Below are 21,469 nucleotides of genomic sequence, written 5' to 3' on the forward strand. Positions count from 1 at the left end.
TAAACAGCAGCAATTTCTCACTGTTCTGGAAGAGAGAAGTCCAAGATCAAGATTGGCAGGGTTGGTTTCTGGTGAGAACTTTCTTCCTGGCTTGCAGACTGCCAGGTGCGTTCTCTCTGTGTTCTCACATGAGACGGAGAGCTCTGGTGTCTGCCTCTTCTTATAAACCCTGTGGATTAGGGTGACACCCTTATGACCTCCCTTAATGCCCCCCTTAAAGGCCCTATCTGAAAATGCAGGCACATTGGGGACAGGGCCTCAAGATATAATTTTGGGGAATTCAGTTTATAATAAACAAGATTCCCCCCCCTTTTCTGCCTCCTTTTCCTCTTCAGTTAGGTGGGGCTAACAATAGTACCTCCCTCACGGTCATGGGGACTAAATGAAGTGGGATGTTGTAAGCGCTGAGATGAAACTACGACTGGCTTGCAGGTGTTCCATGGCCATTGGTTACTACACACATTTTTAAACCAATTTAAACTTTTTATTGATTACTTCTTAACTACATAATGCGTCTCCAGATATTTAAGAAAATGATTGTAAAAACAAATAAGTCCAAAACACCAGTCTCTCTGGAAACATGTGCTGAGTTGTTTGGGGTTTTCCTTTTTGCACACACACATAAACACAGCCTTCACTTTGTCATGTAACATCCCTGCTTTGGCACTCACCACATTCATTTTTTTTTTTTTTTGTCAACATGTTCCAGGAATACTGAGAAAATAATTAGTGTGAGATTTTTCCAATGCTTAAAACCATTTCTCTATCTTTTATAACTAAATCCTAGGTTTTAGCCAATGTCAACTTTTTCCAGCTAGGCGACTTTGGGATTACGAGGCCGTGCTGATTGGAGTATCAATGGGCCTGGCCAAGAGGGGGAAAGAGAAAAAACAAAAGAGAGATACTTAATAACAGAAAGAGTGGTTTGCCACCAAAGTTATGGGTCTTTAAAGGTAGCACAGTGTTTTAGAAAGATCCTGAGACATGTAAGTTATTACTTCATCTATAATTCTCTACTTCACTTCAGCGAAAGTACAGCTTTTAGCATTGCAATGTCTCCATCTCCAAGGGAAAGGTTCTGATTTCCTAAGGTCTCCTAAACCATTGAGTGGGTTATTTTTTCTTTTTAAGGAAAATTCAGAAGTATATTTTTTGTGTGGAGAAAACTCTTATTCAAGGGGATAAGTCACAGCATTGGCCTGAACTTTAGGTGACTGTTATACTGCCTTTAAATTCCAAGAGATGAAGTGCTCAGAGCAAATATTGAAAGAAGATAAGCAAGGTCACTCATTTCACTCAAAGATAAAAGCTCACCTGGAATTTTCAGATGTAGGAAGTGCAAGGCCATAGGAAATAAAAAAAAAAAATGCCCATGTTTCCTTCTCCATCTTTCTGTCTAGGTCAAGCATAAGTCCTCTGTGTACATCCAATTCTTCGAAATGCACTCTTGAATTATTTTAACATCTACTCTTTTAGAGCTCAAGGACTGATCTCATTAATTCTCTTGAGAAAGAGAAGGTACAGTCTAGCTTTGCGGGCAGTGTGGATTATTTGTATTACAAAGCATACAAAGCAATTATTTAAGGTAGTAGCTGCTCTGGCGCATTTAGGTATTTCACAAATCATTAACTGCTCGAGAGAGCTGAGAAACAGACTGAAATGGAAATAGCCATTTCCAAGTGATGATTTTTTTTTCCAAGATAGGAAAAATAATAGACTCCAAGCTCCTGCTGCCTCTTTAGCCTAGAATACTCCTTTCCTCTCTTTAAGTTTCATGTGGCTAGATCTCAACCATTCATTTAGGGTCTAATTCAAAGTTCTGGAACCTCCCTAATTTCTTTGAGTGACCTGCCTCCTAACCCATCAGGATACAGAGATTCTTACCACACTACTAATATGTCCCCATTGCACTGCCCTTTGCCTTATCACTCCCCTTGGACTGTGGGTGGGGCTGTGTCTGTGCTCCAGCCAGGCCTAGCACAGAGTGTGTGTTTGTGTGTGTGCAGCCAGCTCAGACATAGTTCATGAAAAGAGTGGGCGTGGTAGAGACAGTTCCCAGCTCTGACCTACATTCCCCAGGCATCATATTATTTCTCAGGCGTGACTTTCCCTGCTACCCTTCCTAGCTCTTGTGGTTCACCAGGCATCCAAGTAGATTTTATGTGTATCATTTATCCCTCCTGATAATAGCCACTGTTATTATCACATTGGTATATAATGGACCACTGTGGTGCCTGTTACGCAATTCAGCGCTACTCCCTCTAGTTTTCTTCTGTGATGAAGTCATCAGTGATCTGCAAAGGGAAGCAGCTTCAGTGAGGGTCATGAAAGAAAGTACCTTCTCCAATCTTACCTGTGCTGATGTCTTGACAATAGCCTTTGGGCATGTTCAGTCCATGCATTTAGTTTTTTTTTTTTTTTCCACTCATTCTCAGACTGCCACTGAGCTGGTTGCAGTTGTCCACATGGATGGGATATGAAGGTCTTTGCCTTCAATATAGTCTAGCTCAGTGGTTCTCAACCTGTGGGTCATGACCCCTTTGGCAGTCAAACGACCCTTTCATAGGGGTCACCTAAGACCATCCTGCATATCAGATATTTACATTACGATTCATAACAGTAGCAACATTACAGTTTTGAAGTAGCAACAAAAATAATGTTATGGTTGGGTCACAACATGAGGAACTGTATTTAAAGGGCCAGAAGACTGAGAACTACTGGTCTAGATTAACTAGGAGAATATAAAACAGAAAGTGATTAGGAGCACAAGAGTGGAACAGTTAGAATCTTCTGGCGTTAGTATAGTGACAGCTCTCTGTGACTCTCTCCCACCCCAGATTCCATCCCTACCCTCACTCCTTGAGTGGGTATTAAAGGGGCTGTTCTGGAAGTGGTAGAATTTAAGGTAAGCTTGGAAACATGGGCAGAGTTTCGATGACCTGGGTTCCTCACCCTCAGAAACTCAAAGAAACCCTTTAGAATACTTGCTTCCCCCCCCCCCCCTTTGACATTTTGCATCTGACTACAGCCTGTGGTTGGAGGGTAATAGGAAAAACCAGCTCTGACCTGAGAATCAACCTCTTGACTCTCATGCTCTGTTGTGTGTGCCAGTGCCTCCTATCCATGTCCTCAGTGAGTGATGACAAGAGTCTTTCCCTCGGGGCTCTACATCCACTGGCTTTCAAAGGTATATAATTCTGTCTAGAATACTGATTAGTTCCACAAATATATAGAATTATATTGAAATGATGTTTTTTTTAGGTTGAATTTTAACCTGATGACACCTCTTAACTTCATGGGGGTTTTGGTGTCTATTTCCCCAGGATGAATTCCAAACCTATTCTCGGAAAAAGGTAATGTGGATCTACCTGTCAGCATTAAACAGCGCATTTGGTCTCACTCCTGACCACCCTCTCATTACAGATGAGGAGTGTCTCATAAATAGAGCTATAAGAAAGCCAGAACTAAAGGTAAGTACATTCATGGTTACTGCTGAGGCTAGAAAATTTTAATCTCCCCCCCCCCCAAAAAAAAAGTAAGATTAAATTCAGATCCTCCACTGTGTTACTTTTCAGTTGACAGTGTAGATCATTTAAATGGTTATGACAACCTTGGACCACCTCTAATTCTGCCCACCTCTAATATTAATTGCTAATAAATTGAGGTATACCAAGATTAATATGATGCCATGTATATAGTAGATGCTCAGTACATATTAGCTCTTAGTAGAATCAAGCCCTGTATAATAATCTATGTAACAGAGTTTATTTTGCAATATTGTTAATCACCAGGAATAGCCCAGGAGTTACCTGCAAGATGACCTTATTTTGAGTCTGTCATTAAAATGTGTTTGAGTTATTTCCACCTTTCCATATTAGATGAGCACTGCTTGGATTAGGACTAGTTAACATTCATATTAAAATATTTTATATAACTGACCATTTTCTCTTATGTGTGGGTGTGTGTGTGTAAACAGCTGTTTAAATTAGTTTTATGAGCTCCAGGTCAATTTTAAAAAATAACAACAGTCAATTGTTGAACAGTTTCTGTATTGTTAATTATTATTACTCAAAATCAAAAGAGGTCAAGCACCTCCAACTAACAATTGTTTAATCTGTTAGGTGGCCACTCACCTGGAGAAATAAACATCCCAAATCACCCTTATGGACATGGCCTCAGAGTATGATTAAGCTCTGGCATCTTTAACTGCATCAGACAAATAAGTGGACAGACAAATGAAGGAATACTCAAGTAAAGAATCAAAATATGAGGAAGGGACAGAGATCTTAGAGTGGAACATTCTGGTACTCAGGCTTGATATCTTCATTTACTAGCATAAGGCACAGGGACTTTGGCTAGTTCCTGCCTTTCTGAGCTTTGAGTTTCTTAATTTGTAAAATAAGAGTAGTTACTTCATCTTTGCCTGTTTCTCAGGACTGTTTGATCCTAAAAGGAGAAGAAGGATATTAAGGTGATTTATATTCATAAAGGACTGAAACTTTCATTAAAATTAGAGATGTCACAGGCTCAGCCATGACAACACTGATGGCAATAACAAAGACAACAAAACGAAAATGATAACCAGTCAGGGCCTTTTAGGGGGAATTTGGAGACTGCAGCTAAGAACTTTGTCAAATTTGCGAACATAAGCTAAGAGAGACTCTATAAACCATCTTGTAGGATTGCATGCAATATTGAAACCCAGGGTCTAACCTGTTCAACAGGATGTTCTTACAACATATTCCAATAAGAAACGAAGAGCAGGAAGCCCAGGGAGGGGAAGCTTCCTGGATCTGAGCTGAAAGAGGAAATTCACCCTGCAGCAGATCCCTGATTTCCTAATTACTATTTTTTTGGTCTCAAATTCCAGGAAATGGGCAAATAAACTCCACCTCTAGCAAGTATAATGCTTACCCTCTTACCAGCCTAGAGCCTAGAAGGTGATGAGGGAAGCAGAGAAACTCTAGGCAGAGATATTTCCTGCTGGGGAATCTCAAAGGTATTTAAACGGTCTATGACAGAGTCATTCTTCTTACTCTGAAGAATGGCTTTAGAAATTGTCAGGAGTTAATGGAATTTCTTTTTTCTGGCCTGAGGTAAAACTTATCAGTAACCTCTTTATTCCTCATTATTGCTGCCTTCCTCTGCTGATGTTTTGTGTCCAACATGTTTTATAAATTTCTCAATCTCAGTTTGTGGTTTCACAGCCTCTTGACCCATGCTCGCTAACTTGGCAGTGGCCTCACATTCTACCATCGTTTGTCCTTTAAAATTTTTCCAACATGAATTTTGAACTTATAGACTTAATAAAGTAGGGAACCCTCCCTTTATACAATTCCTGGAAGTTATGGGATTTTCAGAACTTCTGAGACTAGCCTGATTATTAGGTTATTTGAGAAACTGGACTTGGGGCCAGCTGGGCTTGAGTTTGAATTCTAGCCTTGCTTCTTTATAGCTTCAATCTTGGACAAGTTACTTAATCAAAATGAACTTTGGAGGTGAAGTAAAGATGAAAATAATATCTGTCCTACCACAGGGTGATGAAAAAGACTAAAGAGGATGTGCAAAAAGCTCCCAAGTACTCATAAACAGTAGCTATGATTATCATCCAGCTCCATTAGCAAAATTGCAGGGAATATGGGAAAGGAAAAGAAGATGTTAGGCAAGAAATTTGAGTTTCAAAGATGGGCCATGACAACTATCATAATCTGTGCTGGTTACTTTCAAATACTCTTCTTCACTCTAACTTGCAACTTGTGAAGGAGAAAGAATCATTTTCAGTAGCAATTAATTCAAACCTTATGCTCAAAATCAATTGGAAAATAGGATTTATTTTTAAAAGATATTATGCAACCAACCTCATTGAACATTCTTACTTGGAAACTACAAATGTGTGTGTGTGTGTGTGTGTGTGCATGCTTACATGCATGCACTGTGTACCTTCACATGTATTTATTGAATAGAGTTCAGAGATTCATTTGAGGTAGCCCAGGTCTTGGAGCTGAGGAATTTAAACTCTATGTCTAGTTGACATGTGGTGTACAAAACATTCTTTCTTTTATTTAATAAAAAATGTATTGAGCATTTATTATGTACCAGCTAAATACTTTTCCCAGTTTTAGTATTTATCTAATTGTTATGTTGACTATAATATTTGTATGTATAGGACATGTTCAAAGGAGTGGCAATGGAACTCAATAATGATCTGACCTTGACTTATTCACCAAAAAACTGAGGTGCAGAGACATTTAGTTGAAGTTCTCAAGGACACAATTATTAGAGCAGCTATAAAAGGAAGTCTTGAACAGTTTCTTGACTTTGGCTGCACATTAGAATTACCTGAGGAAATTAAAAAATAATTATGCCCAGCTGCACCCCAGATAAATGAAATCAGAATCTCTTGGAGGTGGGACCCAGTATCACAACTTTTTCAATGCTCTCCAGTTGATTCCAATGGTCAAAATGAAGCTATAACCATTGTTCCATAGCAATATGACAGACTCACTGCTTTTCTTTGTGCTTAATTAGGTCACCAGTTAATGGAAATTCAGATTCATATACACAGTTGCTTAAAGAAATCAGAAACAAAAAGGCAAAATTGCCATAAACATTAGCCTTTCCTTTCTTTCCCACCCTACTCTCAGATCCTCACTTCCTGGAGCACTTTTTCTTGCAATAACCTTATCACCCTCTTCTAGTACCAGCTACCAGCCTAATCCTCTTTAGTGCCCCTTTTTTAGTGTACTCTGCAAGTTCATTAACTCTAAGATAAAGTCCTACATACCTCATCTAGCATTTAAGGCAGTACTATCTGATCTTGTTTATTTTTCCTTTCTTTCCTTCCTTCCTTCCTTCCTTTCTCCCTTTCTTCCTTTCTCTCTCTCTCTCTCTCTCTCTCTCTCTCATTAGTCCTCACCAGAGAATATTTTTTCATTGATTTTTTTAGGAAGAGTGGAAAAGGGAAAGACAGAGAGAAACATCAATGTGAGAGAAACACATCAATTGGTTGCCTCCTGCACAAGCCCTGGGGAGGAGCCTGCAACCAAGGTACATGTCCTTGACTGGAATCGAACCAGGGATCCTTTTGGCCTGCAGGCTGACACTCTATCCATGGAGCCAAACAGGCTAGGGCTGAGTTTTATTTATCTTTCCACCCTCCTTCTCCATTTATTAAACAGGCACACTGACTTGCCCCTCTTCCACAACTAACTTGTGCATAATTTCTTTGAAATGCTCTCTTGCCATCTCATCTGAGAAAAATTCTTCCAGTCTTTCAAGGCCGCAGCTCAGATGTTATTTTCTCCACGATGCCTCTGTCACCTGCCTTCTCCATATTTCTATAGTATTTCAATACTATATTTTTACTTTTTTAAATTTCTTTTACTTATTCATATTTGATGGTATGGTATAGTTTGCTTTGTAATGTATTTTCTTTCCTTGTTAGGTTATAAGGTAGTGGAATGCAGAGACTGAATTTTATTCAGATACTTATCCATATAATAGACCCAAGATTCAGGTTGTTTGAATGATGATTTCTAATGAAGAATGCCATTTGTGTAGTCTGAAAGGATAAGACAAGTTAGGAAAAGATAAAGTCTTAAATACCCATCGTAGGGCTCTATCTTTGTTTCTTCCACAAATGCTTCTTTAGCCATTAAACATCATATATATGCTGATCCTCAAACAAGAGACTTTCTTAGTACTTTTCTTTTGTAGGTGAGATACATAAAAGTGCAGAAAATAAGATATGTTTGGAACAACTTAGAAGGACAGTTCCAGAAAATTGGGTAAGTTGTTTTAACAATTGCAAACAAAGAAAAATATTATCTCAAAAATATTACTGCTAAATATATCTTTCTCATTATTATTATTTTAGCTCTTTGGAAGACTGGCTCAGCTCTGCCAAGATACATCTAAAATTTGGATCAGGTCTAACAAGAGAAGAACAAGAGATTAGGTACCATGCATATTGTTATCTACACCCATTCAAAAGGATTCCTACCCGTTAGCCAAATAGATACGTTAATCATCATCTTAACTGATCAACATCAGAAAACATTATAATGCTCTCCTTAGTTTTATTGAATCAAATGCTTTTACATATGTTATTTCACCTTATCAGAGTAGCTTTGTGAGGCAGGTAGAACAGACACCTCGTTCATCCCAACATAACAGATGAGAAATCTGAGGCTAAGAGAGGTTTAATGATCTGCACAAGAGCACACAGATGGGGAATGATAAAGAACTGAGTCTCACACTTCTGACTGTAGGTTTGGTGCTCTTTCTTTCTACATAAGTCTTCTAAGGTTATTATAATAATAAGGTTGAGCCAGTTTTGACTGCAATCAGGAAATATATATTATCCTATGATAACATAGTTAAGTAAAAATTGTGGAGCGGCAGAAGAATACCATGCAAGACATACAGCTCCACAATTCTAAATCACTTACTAGGCAAAGAAGTTCTAGGAAAGGCATTGGATTGAATATCAGGAGCCTGCCATTAATTCACCCTGTGGCTTTGAGCAAATAGTTTCTCTTGTCTGGGCTTTAGTCTCCTAATGGTTAAAAGGGGGAGGAGAACTCTATAAAGGCCTTGCTGGTCCTAAGTTCCTGTGATTCTCACATTCCCCTACACCCCATCTCCTGTACCTTAAATAGATCTAGAATGTTGCAGTATCAGCATCACCAGGAAGCTTGTTAGAAATGCAGAATCTTAGATCACATCTCACCCCTATTGAATCAGAATCTTTCATATTAACAAGACCACAAAGTTATTCATATGAACATTAAAGTATGAGAAGCACTACTCTAATATATTCGACCAAGCTATTGGATCTGAACATTTATGTAGAAGGAAAGAGTGGAAAAGAAAGTAAAAGGCTAACCACAGAGAAAGCGGTTAGTATTCTCAACTGCAAAAAACTCATAAAGGTCATTGCTGTGATAATCAAAGAAACACATCTCTGGGTCTTCAATTAAAGGGCTATATAACTTTGTGTAGAGCAATTTTTGAGAGCACACCACCTTTTCATTCACATTGAAACAAAATTGAAACAGCTCCCTATAACTGATTGGGAGTAGGAAGGTAGGCACAGTATTCCTTATCATTAGAACTACTCTCTCCTATTGGCCCCTCCTTCCCATTTCTATGGAGCCAGAGGTGGGGAGCATGCCAATCTTGAAACACTTGAATGAGACAATTGCTAATATTAAATACCAAAATTACCCTGAGGGAAATATTTAGACTTCAGAAAGAATCTAGTTTAATAGATGCAGTATGATTGTATTTATTGTTTTGGTACCTGGGTATCCCTCCCCCTCCCCAGTTATTTTGAGAAGGATTAAGGGTATGTCACAAGGGAGGCTTACATTAATCCCCAAAATGAGAAAGTGAATATGGACTAGATATTTTTTGAATGGGCAAGAAGTGAGTTTCATTTTTATTATTAGTTACTGAATGATCTGTGATCTTTCCCAATAGGAGGTTAATATGTGGGCCTAATACTATTGATGTTGAAATCACACCGATTTGGAAACTGCTCATCAAAGAGGTAATATTACCTTTTTTGATGCTGGATAGAAAATAAAGGAGTTTGGTTCTAGTCAAACAATCAAGAATACTATTTGTTAATAGGTAACTGTAATTTGGGATATTTTAAAAGAATGACAAGCATGTTTTTTTTATATCTCTTTCTACTCTTTTTCTTGAAGTCTACCTTTTGAACATGGTGCCTGACACAGTATAAGATATGATGCTCATGTGTCTACATACCCCCCCACAGACTAGATGAACACAAATTCTTTTTTTTTTTAATCCTTTGTTTCTTAGTCTGTCTCAACTTTGCGTAACTAAAATAATCATAAAAATTGAAAACCTATTCTTTTCTTATGGGGAACATATGCAATTTCTTTAGCATCCAAAATCGTAGGAAGAAAAACATCTGTTAAGCCTTCTTAGTTCTATTGATCTCAAAGTGTGTGTGGGAGGAAAAGAATGACTTGGCCATCATTTACTGGGTGAATTTTTCCTCTTTGGCTCTATCACTGGGTTTATTTTTCATTTTATAGTAATTATTTGTGAAACCACATAGCTATACTCTGGGTTTTCTCCTGCAGTTCACCTCCACCTCTCAGTCTTAAAATAAAGCTTATAAACTCAAGGTACTTTCTCAATATTTCTAGCAAGCTTTCAGGCATGAAAAAAAGCAACAGAATCTGGTAGGCAAAGTTCCTGTGTGCTTCTTCCCTAACCAGAGGCAAGATTACCACTCCTGTGTTAGACAGGAGGGAATTTGAGTAAGGGCACAGAATGTTTTCAACCAAAGCAGGATTACAACTGCTAGGAGTTAGCCTCTACTTTTCCCCAGTATTCTAGATGCTCAGTTATAGCTTACCACTCTCAGCTTGGCTCTTATGAGGAAATACCACCTTCAACTCATCCATTAATGTAAAAGTCTTTAATGGCTTCAATTATGGCAGATACTGTGTCATAGAAAACTAGGAAGCATTCTAACTTTGTACTAGTAAACCTGAACTAATACTTCATCTTTCTGAAGGCCAGTAAACTGGACATGATAATACCTACCCCTTACACAATTGTTGTGATAGTCAACATAAGAATATGTGAGGCACTACTTTGTAAATTATAAGGGTAGTAGTGATTAAAAGTAGGCACTCTGGGTCAGATTGCTGGGGTTCAAGTCTTGGTCTAGGAGAGTCACAGCTGTGTGACCTTGGGCAAGTTTCTCAAGATCTAAGGTTCAGTCTCTTCATCTTTACAATGGAGATAAATAATGACATCTGCTTAATGATGTAATTATGAGAACTAAGTGAGTAAATTCAGGTGAAGTTGCTTAGTGCAGTTTTTGGCACATAGCAATTCCTGAAGAAATATACTAAGAGTATTGTGTGGGCGATTTATGTCATAGAGATGATTATGAAAATGAATGTCAATGAATAACTAAGTGTGAATCCTAAATATCTTTCCATCTTCCTGTTTTTGTCTGCCAACAGGTTTTAAATCCGTTTTACATATTTCAACTCTTCAGTGTTTGTTTGTGGTTTAGTGAAGACTATAAGGAATATGCTTTTGCCATCATAATTATGTCCACCCTTTCCATAGCTTTGACAGTATATGATCTCAGAACGGTAAGTTTTCCCACAAAACTTACGGTCTCAGAAAGAAAGCAGTAATAACTTTATTGAAATTATGTTAGAAAGGACAGTCAGGACATGGTTATTGTCTACTCCATAATAAAAGAGACCATGTTTTTAATATCTAACACAATAAACTGATGTTCAACTACTGTTAGTCCTTTTTCTTCTCTCATATCCCCATTCCTAAACTTTCAAGTTATTTTTGTTCTCTCTTTGGCTTATTCATGGTGATTAGGCAGAAGATTATGCACACATTTATGAGTCATTAATAAATGAAAAAATATATCTAGAGAATACTAATAGATGTTGAAGATGATGGAAAAGGGGTGGAAGGTGGAGGAGTCTCTGTATAATATTAACTTCTTTGCTTTTTATGTTTGGTTGGTACTTACTTGTCAAAGTCCAAATCCATATCATGGTTTTCTTTATGTCTACACCAGGGCATGTAGGTGCTGTTGGAAAAAAAGTCACAAAGAACAGATTAGTTGATTTCACTATAAATCATGAATGCCCACCTCATCTGGACAAGCTTTCCATTCTTTGAAATTAAGTTTTCAAACCAAATCTCCTTTTAAGTTTCTGAAATGCCTAGCTGCCCATATCCCACTTTCCCTCTGATTCAGCAGATAACCTTGCCACATTTTTCATAAAGATAGAAGCCATAAGACAGGAATTTGCTCAACTCTCCACTTTCCAGCTGTCCAATGACCCTTCTCTCCCCCTCCATCCTGCCTTGATCTCTCATTACAGAGGACAAAGTGCCTTCTGCCTGCCTTGAGAGAGTATCCTCTCCAGCCTGCTCAGAGTGCTTATCCAGTCATCGGATGATCCCTTCTTGCTCCCTCTCCTCAAGAGCCTTCTCATTAGCACTTAAACATGGTCAAACTTCTCCCAACTTAAAAAACTTAAATAAATGAAACGATCCCTTCTCTTGACCATTCTTTCACCTTCAGCTATTAGTCTACCTCTCTACTTCCCTTTACAGGAAAACGTCTTGAGTTCTTTATGCACACTGCCATTGTTTACTCATCTCCTTCTCATGTTTTGCCTATACTACCTAGATTCTTCTCTCATGACTATTTAAACAATTCTTGTTAAGTGCCGGGGTCCAACCCCAGCAGGTCCAGGGGTTCCCAAAGGCTTAGATGGAGTCGGCGAAGAAGGAAGGACACAGAGACAGTGTTCAGTTGATCAGCAGCCTAGCCAGGATCTCCAGCCAGGATCTCCAGCCAAGTTCTGGTCTGGATCTCCAGAGAGGTTCTGCTTAGGATCTCCAGTGAAGGTTCTGTGTCCATGTTCTCTTGCTAGGTTCTCCAGCCAGGTTGTCCAGGTTCTCCAACCAGGTTCTGTAACCATGTTCCCTCGCTAGGTTCTTCAGCCAGGTTCTGTCCAGGTTCTCCAGCCAGGTTCAGTCACCAGGTTCTAGTCAGGTTCTCTTGCCAATTTCTGTAGTCAGGTTCAGTCCAGGATCTTTTGCCATGTTCTCTCCAGCGAAGTTCTTCTGTCTGTAGGTTCTGTGTAGGTTCTGTCTTCTAAGTCCTGTCTTCTAAGTTCTGTCTTCTAAGTTCTGTGTTCTAAGTTCTGTGTATTGCTGTCTTGTTACATCTGTATTTATACCAGTTGATTCAATCCTATCAATCTCTATTACAAAGGTTAGGGCGTTTCTTATCTCCATTCCAGGAAGTAAAGATTATGTAGCTTAAGCATGATTGTTCGTAGTTAAAGTGATTAATTACCCGCCTGGCACTTAGTTGAGGGGTTTTATTCCCTCCCTAACTTCAGGGGAAAATCCCTACCTGGGGAAACAACTTTCTCAGAGAGGAGACCTTGGTTAAAACACATAGTGCCAAGAAGGTGAGCAAACATATTAAGAACAGTATGCCATATATGCCAGGTCCTTTGAAACAGCAAGGATGGACCGGCTCCCGGCAGTTAAGGTCACCACTATGATCTTAAGGCCTTAAAATTAAGGTAGTTTTAATTCTTTCAAAAAGTAATTTTTAGCTATTTTTTCTTAATAGAAAGAGTAATATATATCGATATAATAAAAATTTCAAACAGTATAAATGAAAAGTAAATATTTCTCCCACTTTAGTTCTCCCACTTTAGTTCTCCCACTGTCCACGTTACCTTTCAAGAGGCATCTACTGGAACCAGATGTTCTATATATTTTCAGCAATATTATACACATATGCATTAACTTGTTTTACACAAATGGAAGTACATTATATGTATACTGTCATTCACGTACTTTCATATTTTCCCTGAATAAATCTTGAATATCTTTTCATATCTGCACAAATATGTTTTCTCTAGATGTACCATAATTTTTAAACCAGGTTTACATTAATAGATGTTAGGTTGTTTCTAGTCTTTTACTATTAAAACAATGCCACAATGATGATTCTCGCACATAAATCTTTTCACACACCCACATACCTGTATATTTATAAGTATATATAAATTACAAGTCTGTAATTTATATCACATATTAATACATATGTCATAACAGATATATGTATAATTATCTATATCTATATTGATATGAAGATATAAAACTTATGTAATTGGAATTACTTAATCATGAGCTAGGTATAGTATTTTAATAAATATTGGCCAAATGCCACTTACCCAAGTAATAACAATTTACACTCCTCCCAACAGTAGATGAGTGTTTTCCTTAGCTTTGCCAATATAAACAAAAATAGAATCCAATAAATTTAATAGTATGTTTTCCACTGAGTGGAGCACTTGTTCATGTTTTAAGCTGTTTGTTTCTTTTACTATGAACTGTATTCTTGTGCTACATTAATTTGGTGCTTATTGGTCTTTTGCTGATTTTATGGTCTCCTTCCCACAGTGGATCCTTTTATTTCCAGTACAGATTTCACTCAGCCTCTCAGTTGCATTTGACATAGTTAATGGCTCCAGTGCTTCTTTACCAAGTACTCTTTTCCTTTGGTTTCATAGACAACCCACTCTCCATGCTCCCTAGCTGCTCTTTTCCATTCTCATTTATAGTTTATCCTCCCCTACCTGACCTTTTAAAATAATGGGTGTCTAAAAATAAGAACAATATGAAAATGTATACAACACATACACCATCTTGTATACCATGTGTGTGTTCCATCTTCTGCTCCCCCTCCACTTGTTCAATCACTTGTATTAGTTTCTTGTGCATTCTTCCAAAAATTGTTTTAGGCAATTTGAGTAAATATATATATATATATATATTTTTTTTTTCTTTCTTTCTTTCTTATGCAAAGGTAGCATAATTATATTATTGTCTACATAGCTTTATTATTATTAATAATATGTGATGAGGGTGTTTTCATATGAGTACACTGAGAGATTTTTCATCATTTTTATAGCTGCATATATCAATAACTTCTAAAGGCATATGCTAAATGACTTCTAATTTTATATATATCTCAAGTCCAAATACCTCTTTTGAGTTCCAAACTCATATCCCACAATCTATTTCATTCAATATCACTTCTTCAAGAAATATTTCTGCCAATTCCACTGGCTGTATATGCTCCAAAAGCACCTTATGTTTTTTGCCTCTTACTACTGATTGTAATGATATATTAATATATATGATTATTTAATTAAATGTATTTCTCCCATTAGGTGGTAAATTGCTTGATGATAAGAACCAAATTTTGTTGTTGTTGACCGTTCATATTATTCCCAACTGTTAACATAGTTCTGGGGGGCATAAAGGTTGTTCAACAAATGTTGAGTGAATGTATGAATAAGTAAAAGTGAGTTAATAACAGAACACTCTGTCTTTGACCTTACCTATTCTATTAACCATTCTTAAGATATATTAATCGAATTTGTAAATGATTTGAAGCTAGTAGATTTAGAGAGTTTCTTAAATGACAAAATCAGAATAAAAACTCACACTAAATGATGGGCTCCTTTAACCCTCCCACCCCCAGAACCAGATAAAAGTTTTTTCACACAAAGTTGTTTAATAAATGTAAAATAAAATATAATTTTATTATATTTTATGTAAATATAATTTACATAAAATGTAAAATAAAATATAATTTTATTATATTTTTCTTGTTATCTTTTATTGATTCACTCTTAATATACCATATAGTTAATATATTAGAACAATAAATACTACAAGCAAATAGTAGGAACAACCAAATTCCTTATAAAGTTATAGATTAAGAACTCTGATACAGGATGTCCCAAAATCGAAATAATTCTTTAGTATACTAAATGTATATCTGAATGATCAAAGTTCTAGATATTATTTATCTACTTAAAAAAGTAAATAGGAATTTATGGATATCAAAATCTCCTTTGAATGGAAGAGCATGCTGGGAAATTCCTTTATGCTGGAGAATATGCACTTCTCATTGCTGAGTGAAGAAGATAGTTGAATGCTTTACTAATTGTGTAACAAGCTACTCAGTCTTGTTTTTAGCCAGTACTTTCAGTTGGCCACAAGATAGTGCTCCATCTTTAAAGAAGGCAAATACTTCACTGAGTAATACCTGGGACCTATTCTCAAATAAATAAACCTTTTCTATTTTCCCTCCTTTTCAGCAATCTGTAAAGCTCTACCATCTAGTTGAGTCACATAATAACATTACAGTCCCTGTATGTGGGAGAAAAGGTAAGTCCCACTATTTTAGATGTATGTGCTGTCCAAATGTAATCAGAAAAGTATTGAAATTTGTATTTCTGATGGTTCCTACTACTTTTTTTTTTTTTTTATCTCCTTCTGTGGATTTACCTAAAGAGAGGGGAGACTGGAGATCTTTTCACCTTAAACAAACAACTTTTTTTGAGATAAAACTGATACAGAATAAAATGAACATAAACTATTCAATTTGATAGTTTTGACATATGTACATGTTAACATGAAATTATCACCAAGATAACAATAATGACTATTTATTACCCCCTAAAGTTGCGTTGTGCCTGTTTGTAATCTTCTCTCTCAACTTCTTTCTGCCTATCCCTAAGCTCAGGCAAGCAACTTTCAAGTTTAGAATTTATATAAATGGTATTGCACAGTACGTGTTTTTTTGTCTTTCAAAATATATTTTGGGTTAATTTTGGGGGGATTAAAGTTTATAGATATTTTGAAATTCATCCATTTTGCTAAGTATATCAATAGTTCTTTTTTTTTTCACCCCTGAGTAGAATCCCACTGTATGAATTTGTTCATCCATTCACCTGTTGATGAAAATTTGGGTTGTTTCCAGTTTGGGGCTATTACAAATACTGCCACAATGAACATTTGGGTTCAAATCTTTGTATGGACATAAACTTTCTTTTTTTTTTTTATGGGGAAATACCTCACTGTAAAATGGCTGGATCATGTGGTAGAAAATGTTTAACTTTCAAAGAAAATGCCAAACATTTTCCAAAGTGGCTGTGCTATTTTATATGCCCACCAGCAATGACTGAGAATTCCAGTTGCTCTACATTTTTTTCCACAACACATCATCTGTGCTCTGTATTGTGTGTTTACCACCCCAAGTCAAGTCTCCTTTCATCACCATTTGTCCCCACCATACACTATACACTCCTCCACCTCCCCTACCTCCTATAATCACCACACTGTTGTCAGTGTCCGTGAGGTTTTCTATTTTTTACTCAATCTCTCCATCCCACCTACCCAGCTCCTCTTCAACCCCCCACCATAATGGCTGTCAGCCTGTTCTCTATCTCTGAGTCTGAATTATTTTGCTTGTTAGTTCATTTTGTTCATTAGATTCTACATTTGCCAACACTTGATATATCAGTCTTTTTAACCTTAGCCATTTTTTACAATTATGAGTTATATTTCATTGTTGCTCTACTTTGCATTTTCCTAATTGACTAATGGCATTGAACACCTTTTCAGGTGCTTATTTGTTACTTCTAGATCTTTTACTTTTGTTAAAGTCAAGCTTATTAATTTTTTCTTTTGTGGATCATGCTTTCTGTCTCATAGCTAAGACATCTTTATGTAATCCAAAGATTTCCTATGTTGCCTTCTAGAAGTTTTATAGTTTTAGGTTTTACATTTAGGTATATATTGTATTTTGAGTTTTTGTAATTGAAGTTCATTTTTTACAAACAGATATCCAAGTGTTCCAACACCATTTGTTGTAAAGACTATTCTTTCTCAAATGAATTGTCTTTGCAGTTTTGTCAAAAATCAGTTGCTTATGCATAGGTGGATTTATTCATGGTTTCATTCTATTCTACTGATCTATTTGTCTGTCTTTATACCAATTCCACACAGTGTAGCTTTATAATAAGTCTTGATATAGAATAATGTTAGTCCTAGAGTTTTGTTATTCTTTTTTCAGTGTTGTTTTTGGCAATATTGGGCCCTTTGCATTTCCATATGACTTTTAGAAACAACTTATCAATTTCTACCAAAAAACAAAACAAAACAAAACCCACAACAAACACATGCTGAGATTTTTTTATTGGAATTCTGTTGAATCTGTAGATTAATTTGTGGAAAATTGACTTACTCACAAATTTGGGTCTTGTGGTCCATGGACATGGTACATCTCCCTATTTATTTAGGTCTTCTGTGCTTTCTCTTAGTATTTTTCAGGTTTCAGTGTATGGGTCTTTCACACTCTTTTTCCAGATTTATTCTTAAGTATTTTATATTTTGATGCTGTTATAAATGATATTTTTAAATGCAAGTATCCAATTGTTCCTGTGCCAATAGTTTCCTTACATATGTGTGTTGATTACTAGTCTGCTAAATACTAAAGGAGGATCCTCTGCAGGTCTTTGTGGCTCTCTTCTGGGCAGTTGTCTCTTCTCTAATACTCTGGGCTGTGAACTCAAACCACCTTAATTTCCATAGACTTTTAAATTTTTTTATTTATTATTTTTTTCTTTATTGATTAAGGTATTACATATGTGTCCTTATCCCCCCAATTTTCCCCCAGTCCCTTAGTGTCTGTTGGTTATGCTTATATGCACCCATACAAGTCCTTTGGTTGATCTCTCCCACTTCCTACCACCCTCCCCTCCCTTCCCTTTGAGGTTTGACAGTCTGATCAATGCTTCTCTGTCTCTGGATCTGTTTTTGTTCATTACTTTATGTTGTTCATTATATTCCACAAATGAGTGAGATCATGTGATATTTATCATTCTCCGACTGGCTGATTTTGCTTAGCATAATGCTCTCCAGGTCCGTCCATGCTGTTGTAAATGAGAGGAGTTCCTTCATTTTTATAGCAGCATAGTATTCCATTGTCTAGATATACCAATTTTCTAATCCACTCATCTGCTGATGGGCACTTAGGCTGTTTCTAAATCTTAGCTATGGTAAATTGTGCTGCTATGTACATAGGGGTGCACATATCCTTTCTGATTGGCGTTTCTGGTTTCTTGGGATAGAGTCCTAGAAGAGGGATTATTGGGTCAAATGGGAGTTTCATTTTTAGTTTTTTGGAGAAACTCCATACTGTTCTCCACAGTGGCTGCACCAGTTTGCATTCCCACCAGCAGTGCATGAGGGTTCCTTTTTCTCTGCATCCTCGCCAGCACTTGTCATTTGTTGATTTGTTGACAATAGCCATTCTGACAGGTGTGAGATGGTACCTCATTGTCATTTTGATTTGCATCTCTCGGATGATTAGTGACTTTGAGCATGTTTTCATATGTCTCTTGGCCTCTGTATGTCCTCTTTTGAAAAGTGCCTATTTAGGTCCCTTGCCCCCCATAGACTTTTATCTCTGTACTGAACTCAAGTATCCTCTGAACATAATCTGGGTTCCTCCTCCCTCCATAGTGGCCTGGAAACTCTCTAAAGGTAGTAAAGTGAACAATTATAGGGCGCTTTTATTTGTTTCCTTTTTCTTTCTTTCTTTCTTTCTTTCTTTCTTTCTTTCTTTCTTTCTTTCTTTCTTTCTTTCTTTCTTTCTTCATTCTCTCTCTCTCTCTCTCTCTCTCTCTCTCTCTCTCTCTCTCTCTCTCTCTCTCTCTCTTTTTGCTTTTGTTCAGTGTCAATACCATTGTTTCATATATTTTGTATGGCTTTTTTCAGGTGGGCAGATAAAGCTGGACCTTTATGTTACATCTTGGCTGAAAACGAACCTTTACCTTTTAAAAAATGTCCTGGGCATCTTCTTCTCTTAATTTTCTATAACAAAATATTTTGAACATATACAACAATGCAGAGACTATGCTAGTGAAACCCCACGTACCTGTCACCCAGATTCAATGATTATCAACTCATTGAATCTTCTTTTCTGCTCTTCTACTTCCTCCTTCTCCTTGGATTATTTTTGAACTATTCCAGCTGCCATATCATTTCATTAAAAAACATTTTAATATATACCTAAAAGGTAAAGACTTCCTTTCAGTTCCTTTAGCACATCTAAAATAATACTCTCATAGTTTAAAAAATCATCAACTATACAGGCAGTGTTGAAATTTATCAATTGAGTCAGAAGTGTGTATGTGTGTGTGCATGCACATTATTACTTATGATATATATGATATATAGTCTATACATTTTCAAATCAGAATCTAAATAAAGTCCATAAACTGCAGTTGGTTGATAAGTCTCAAGTGTATTTTGATCCATGCTTTCTCTCTTCTATACCTTATTTTTTCTTGCAATTTTTGAAAATTATATTTATTAGGTGACATTGGTAAATGAAATTATATAGGTTTTAAATGTACAATTCTATGATACATTATCTGTATGTTGCATTGTGATCCCATTACCCAAAGTCAAATATTCTTTCCATGCATATCTTTTGATAAAAAAAATAAGTGTTTCATCGCATGGTTTCCACAGTTCAGATTATATTAGTTGCATACTCATGGAATTATTTAACATAATTTTCTACTCCTTGTATTTCCTATAAATTGGTAGTCAGATCTAAGGCTTGTATTTTGGCAAGAATGCTTCTTAGTTACCATTGTGTACTTCTTGAGAGGTACATAGTATCTGATGTCTTCTTTTTGTGATTTAGTAGACATAAATGCTCATGATCTAGATTTATTATTTCATTAGGAATTTCAAATTTCTACTTCTATCAAGCCATTTTTATATATTTGGTGGAATATTTCTGTAAATACTAGTAGTCTAAAAAACTATTTCATTATCTGGAGATACAGTTTAAGAAAGTACATAGTATAAAAAGGCTATTCCTCATTATTTATCAGCCTTTAAAAGAATGGGTTAATCTAGCATTTTCAAAGGTGTTTTTTTTTGTTTGTTTGTTTTTTTCTTTTAGTGTCGTGAATATACAAGGTTAAACATGGTTGATACATTTCATCCATTGCAGTTTTTATTCTTATTCAAATTGTCCCTTTTTTTGGCCATTCAGAGCCTCTTCAGGTTGGCTCTTAAGTTCCTTTGACATGATCCTGTAGTCTTTGGATGTTTTAATGATTTCTGGTATAACAAGGTATTCCAAACTCATTTTGAATACTTCCTGCTCCAAACTGAGACATACCCATTTTTCCAAGGAGCCCTTAGGTATGGTACTTAGAGGCCTCAATCAGAGCATAAGGAGTGCTCATTTCTATGGTGTTACTAGGCCTTTTCAGAAGGCATACCTAGGAAATAATATAAAGGTAAAATACATTATGGAGTTCATACTGACAGTTCCAATTCATGTTTAGAAACATGGATTTTTTATTTACCCTTGTTAATTGTGCTATTGTCTCTCCTTCTCCATACCTAAAGTCAGGATTCTCAGTGACAACAACAAATTACTCATTTGCTTTATCTTGTTATGCATAATAATCTCAAAATAACAAACCAAAACACCCAGCAACAATATGACTCCAATCCCTTTTCCCTCTACCTTATATAGTCATTCTCTCTATAGTTATCATTTTTGCTTTTGTTTGGCTTATTCTTACATTCATAATATTTAGAGCTATATAGTATATTTACAGAATAATAGGACACATGTTTATGCTGCTGATTTTAGATAACAGGAGTGTAACATACGCACTTAATTTATATTTCCTGATACGTACATTTTACATACTTAACTATGTTTCCCAGAAACCCTTTCACAGAAAGAGATGTAGAGATTCTTCATTCATTGTTTCAGCTGCTTAATACTGTCTTGTGTGGAGGAGTCATTGTTTACTCCTTCAGTTCTCCGTTGAAGGATTATTTTTTTCAGTTTGTTACTATGCCAAACAGTGCTGTAATTAAAAAAAGCCTTGTGCATATGCCTTTTCATACATTTTTTTGGTCTGTTCATAGCTTTGCCAGTCTATCTTTGGTATAGAAGTAAAATTGCTGAGTTATAGAATAAATGCATTTTCACTTTAAAGAGATAGATATTGCC

General features: G+C 36.3%; 1 protein-coding gene across 3 annotated transcripts in view; it reads left to right on the plus strand.

The window, feature by feature from the left end:
• ATP13A4 (ATPase 13A4) overlaps positions 1 to 21,469 on the plus strand; it is a 254,996-nt gene that overhangs the window by 48,218 nt on the left and 185,309 nt on the right. For all 3 annotated transcript variants that reach the window (XM_036348289.1, XM_036348287.1, XM_036348288.1), the window contains exons 3-8: positions 3,324 to 3,470; positions 7,717 to 7,787; positions 7,877 to 7,957; positions 9,484 to 9,553; positions 11,016 to 11,150; positions 15,729 to 15,798. In XM_036348289.1, the coding sequence (XP_036204182.1) occupies positions 3,324 to 3,470; positions 7,717 to 7,787; positions 7,877 to 7,957; positions 9,484 to 9,553; positions 11,016 to 11,150; positions 15,729 to 15,798 (574 nt within the window). The remainder of the gene's footprint in view (positions 1 to 3,323; positions 3,471 to 7,716; positions 7,788 to 7,876; positions 7,958 to 9,483; positions 9,554 to 11,015; positions 11,151 to 15,728; positions 15,799 to 21,469) is intronic.

Source organism: Myotis myotis, unplaced genomic scaffold, assembly GCF_014108235.1.
Source record: "Myotis myotis isolate mMyoMyo1 unplaced genomic scaffold, mMyoMyo1.p scaffold_m19_p_2, whole genome shotgun sequence".
NCBI classification, from domain to species: domain Eukaryota; kingdom Metazoa; phylum Chordata; class Mammalia; order Chiroptera; family Vespertilionidae; genus Myotis; species Myotis myotis.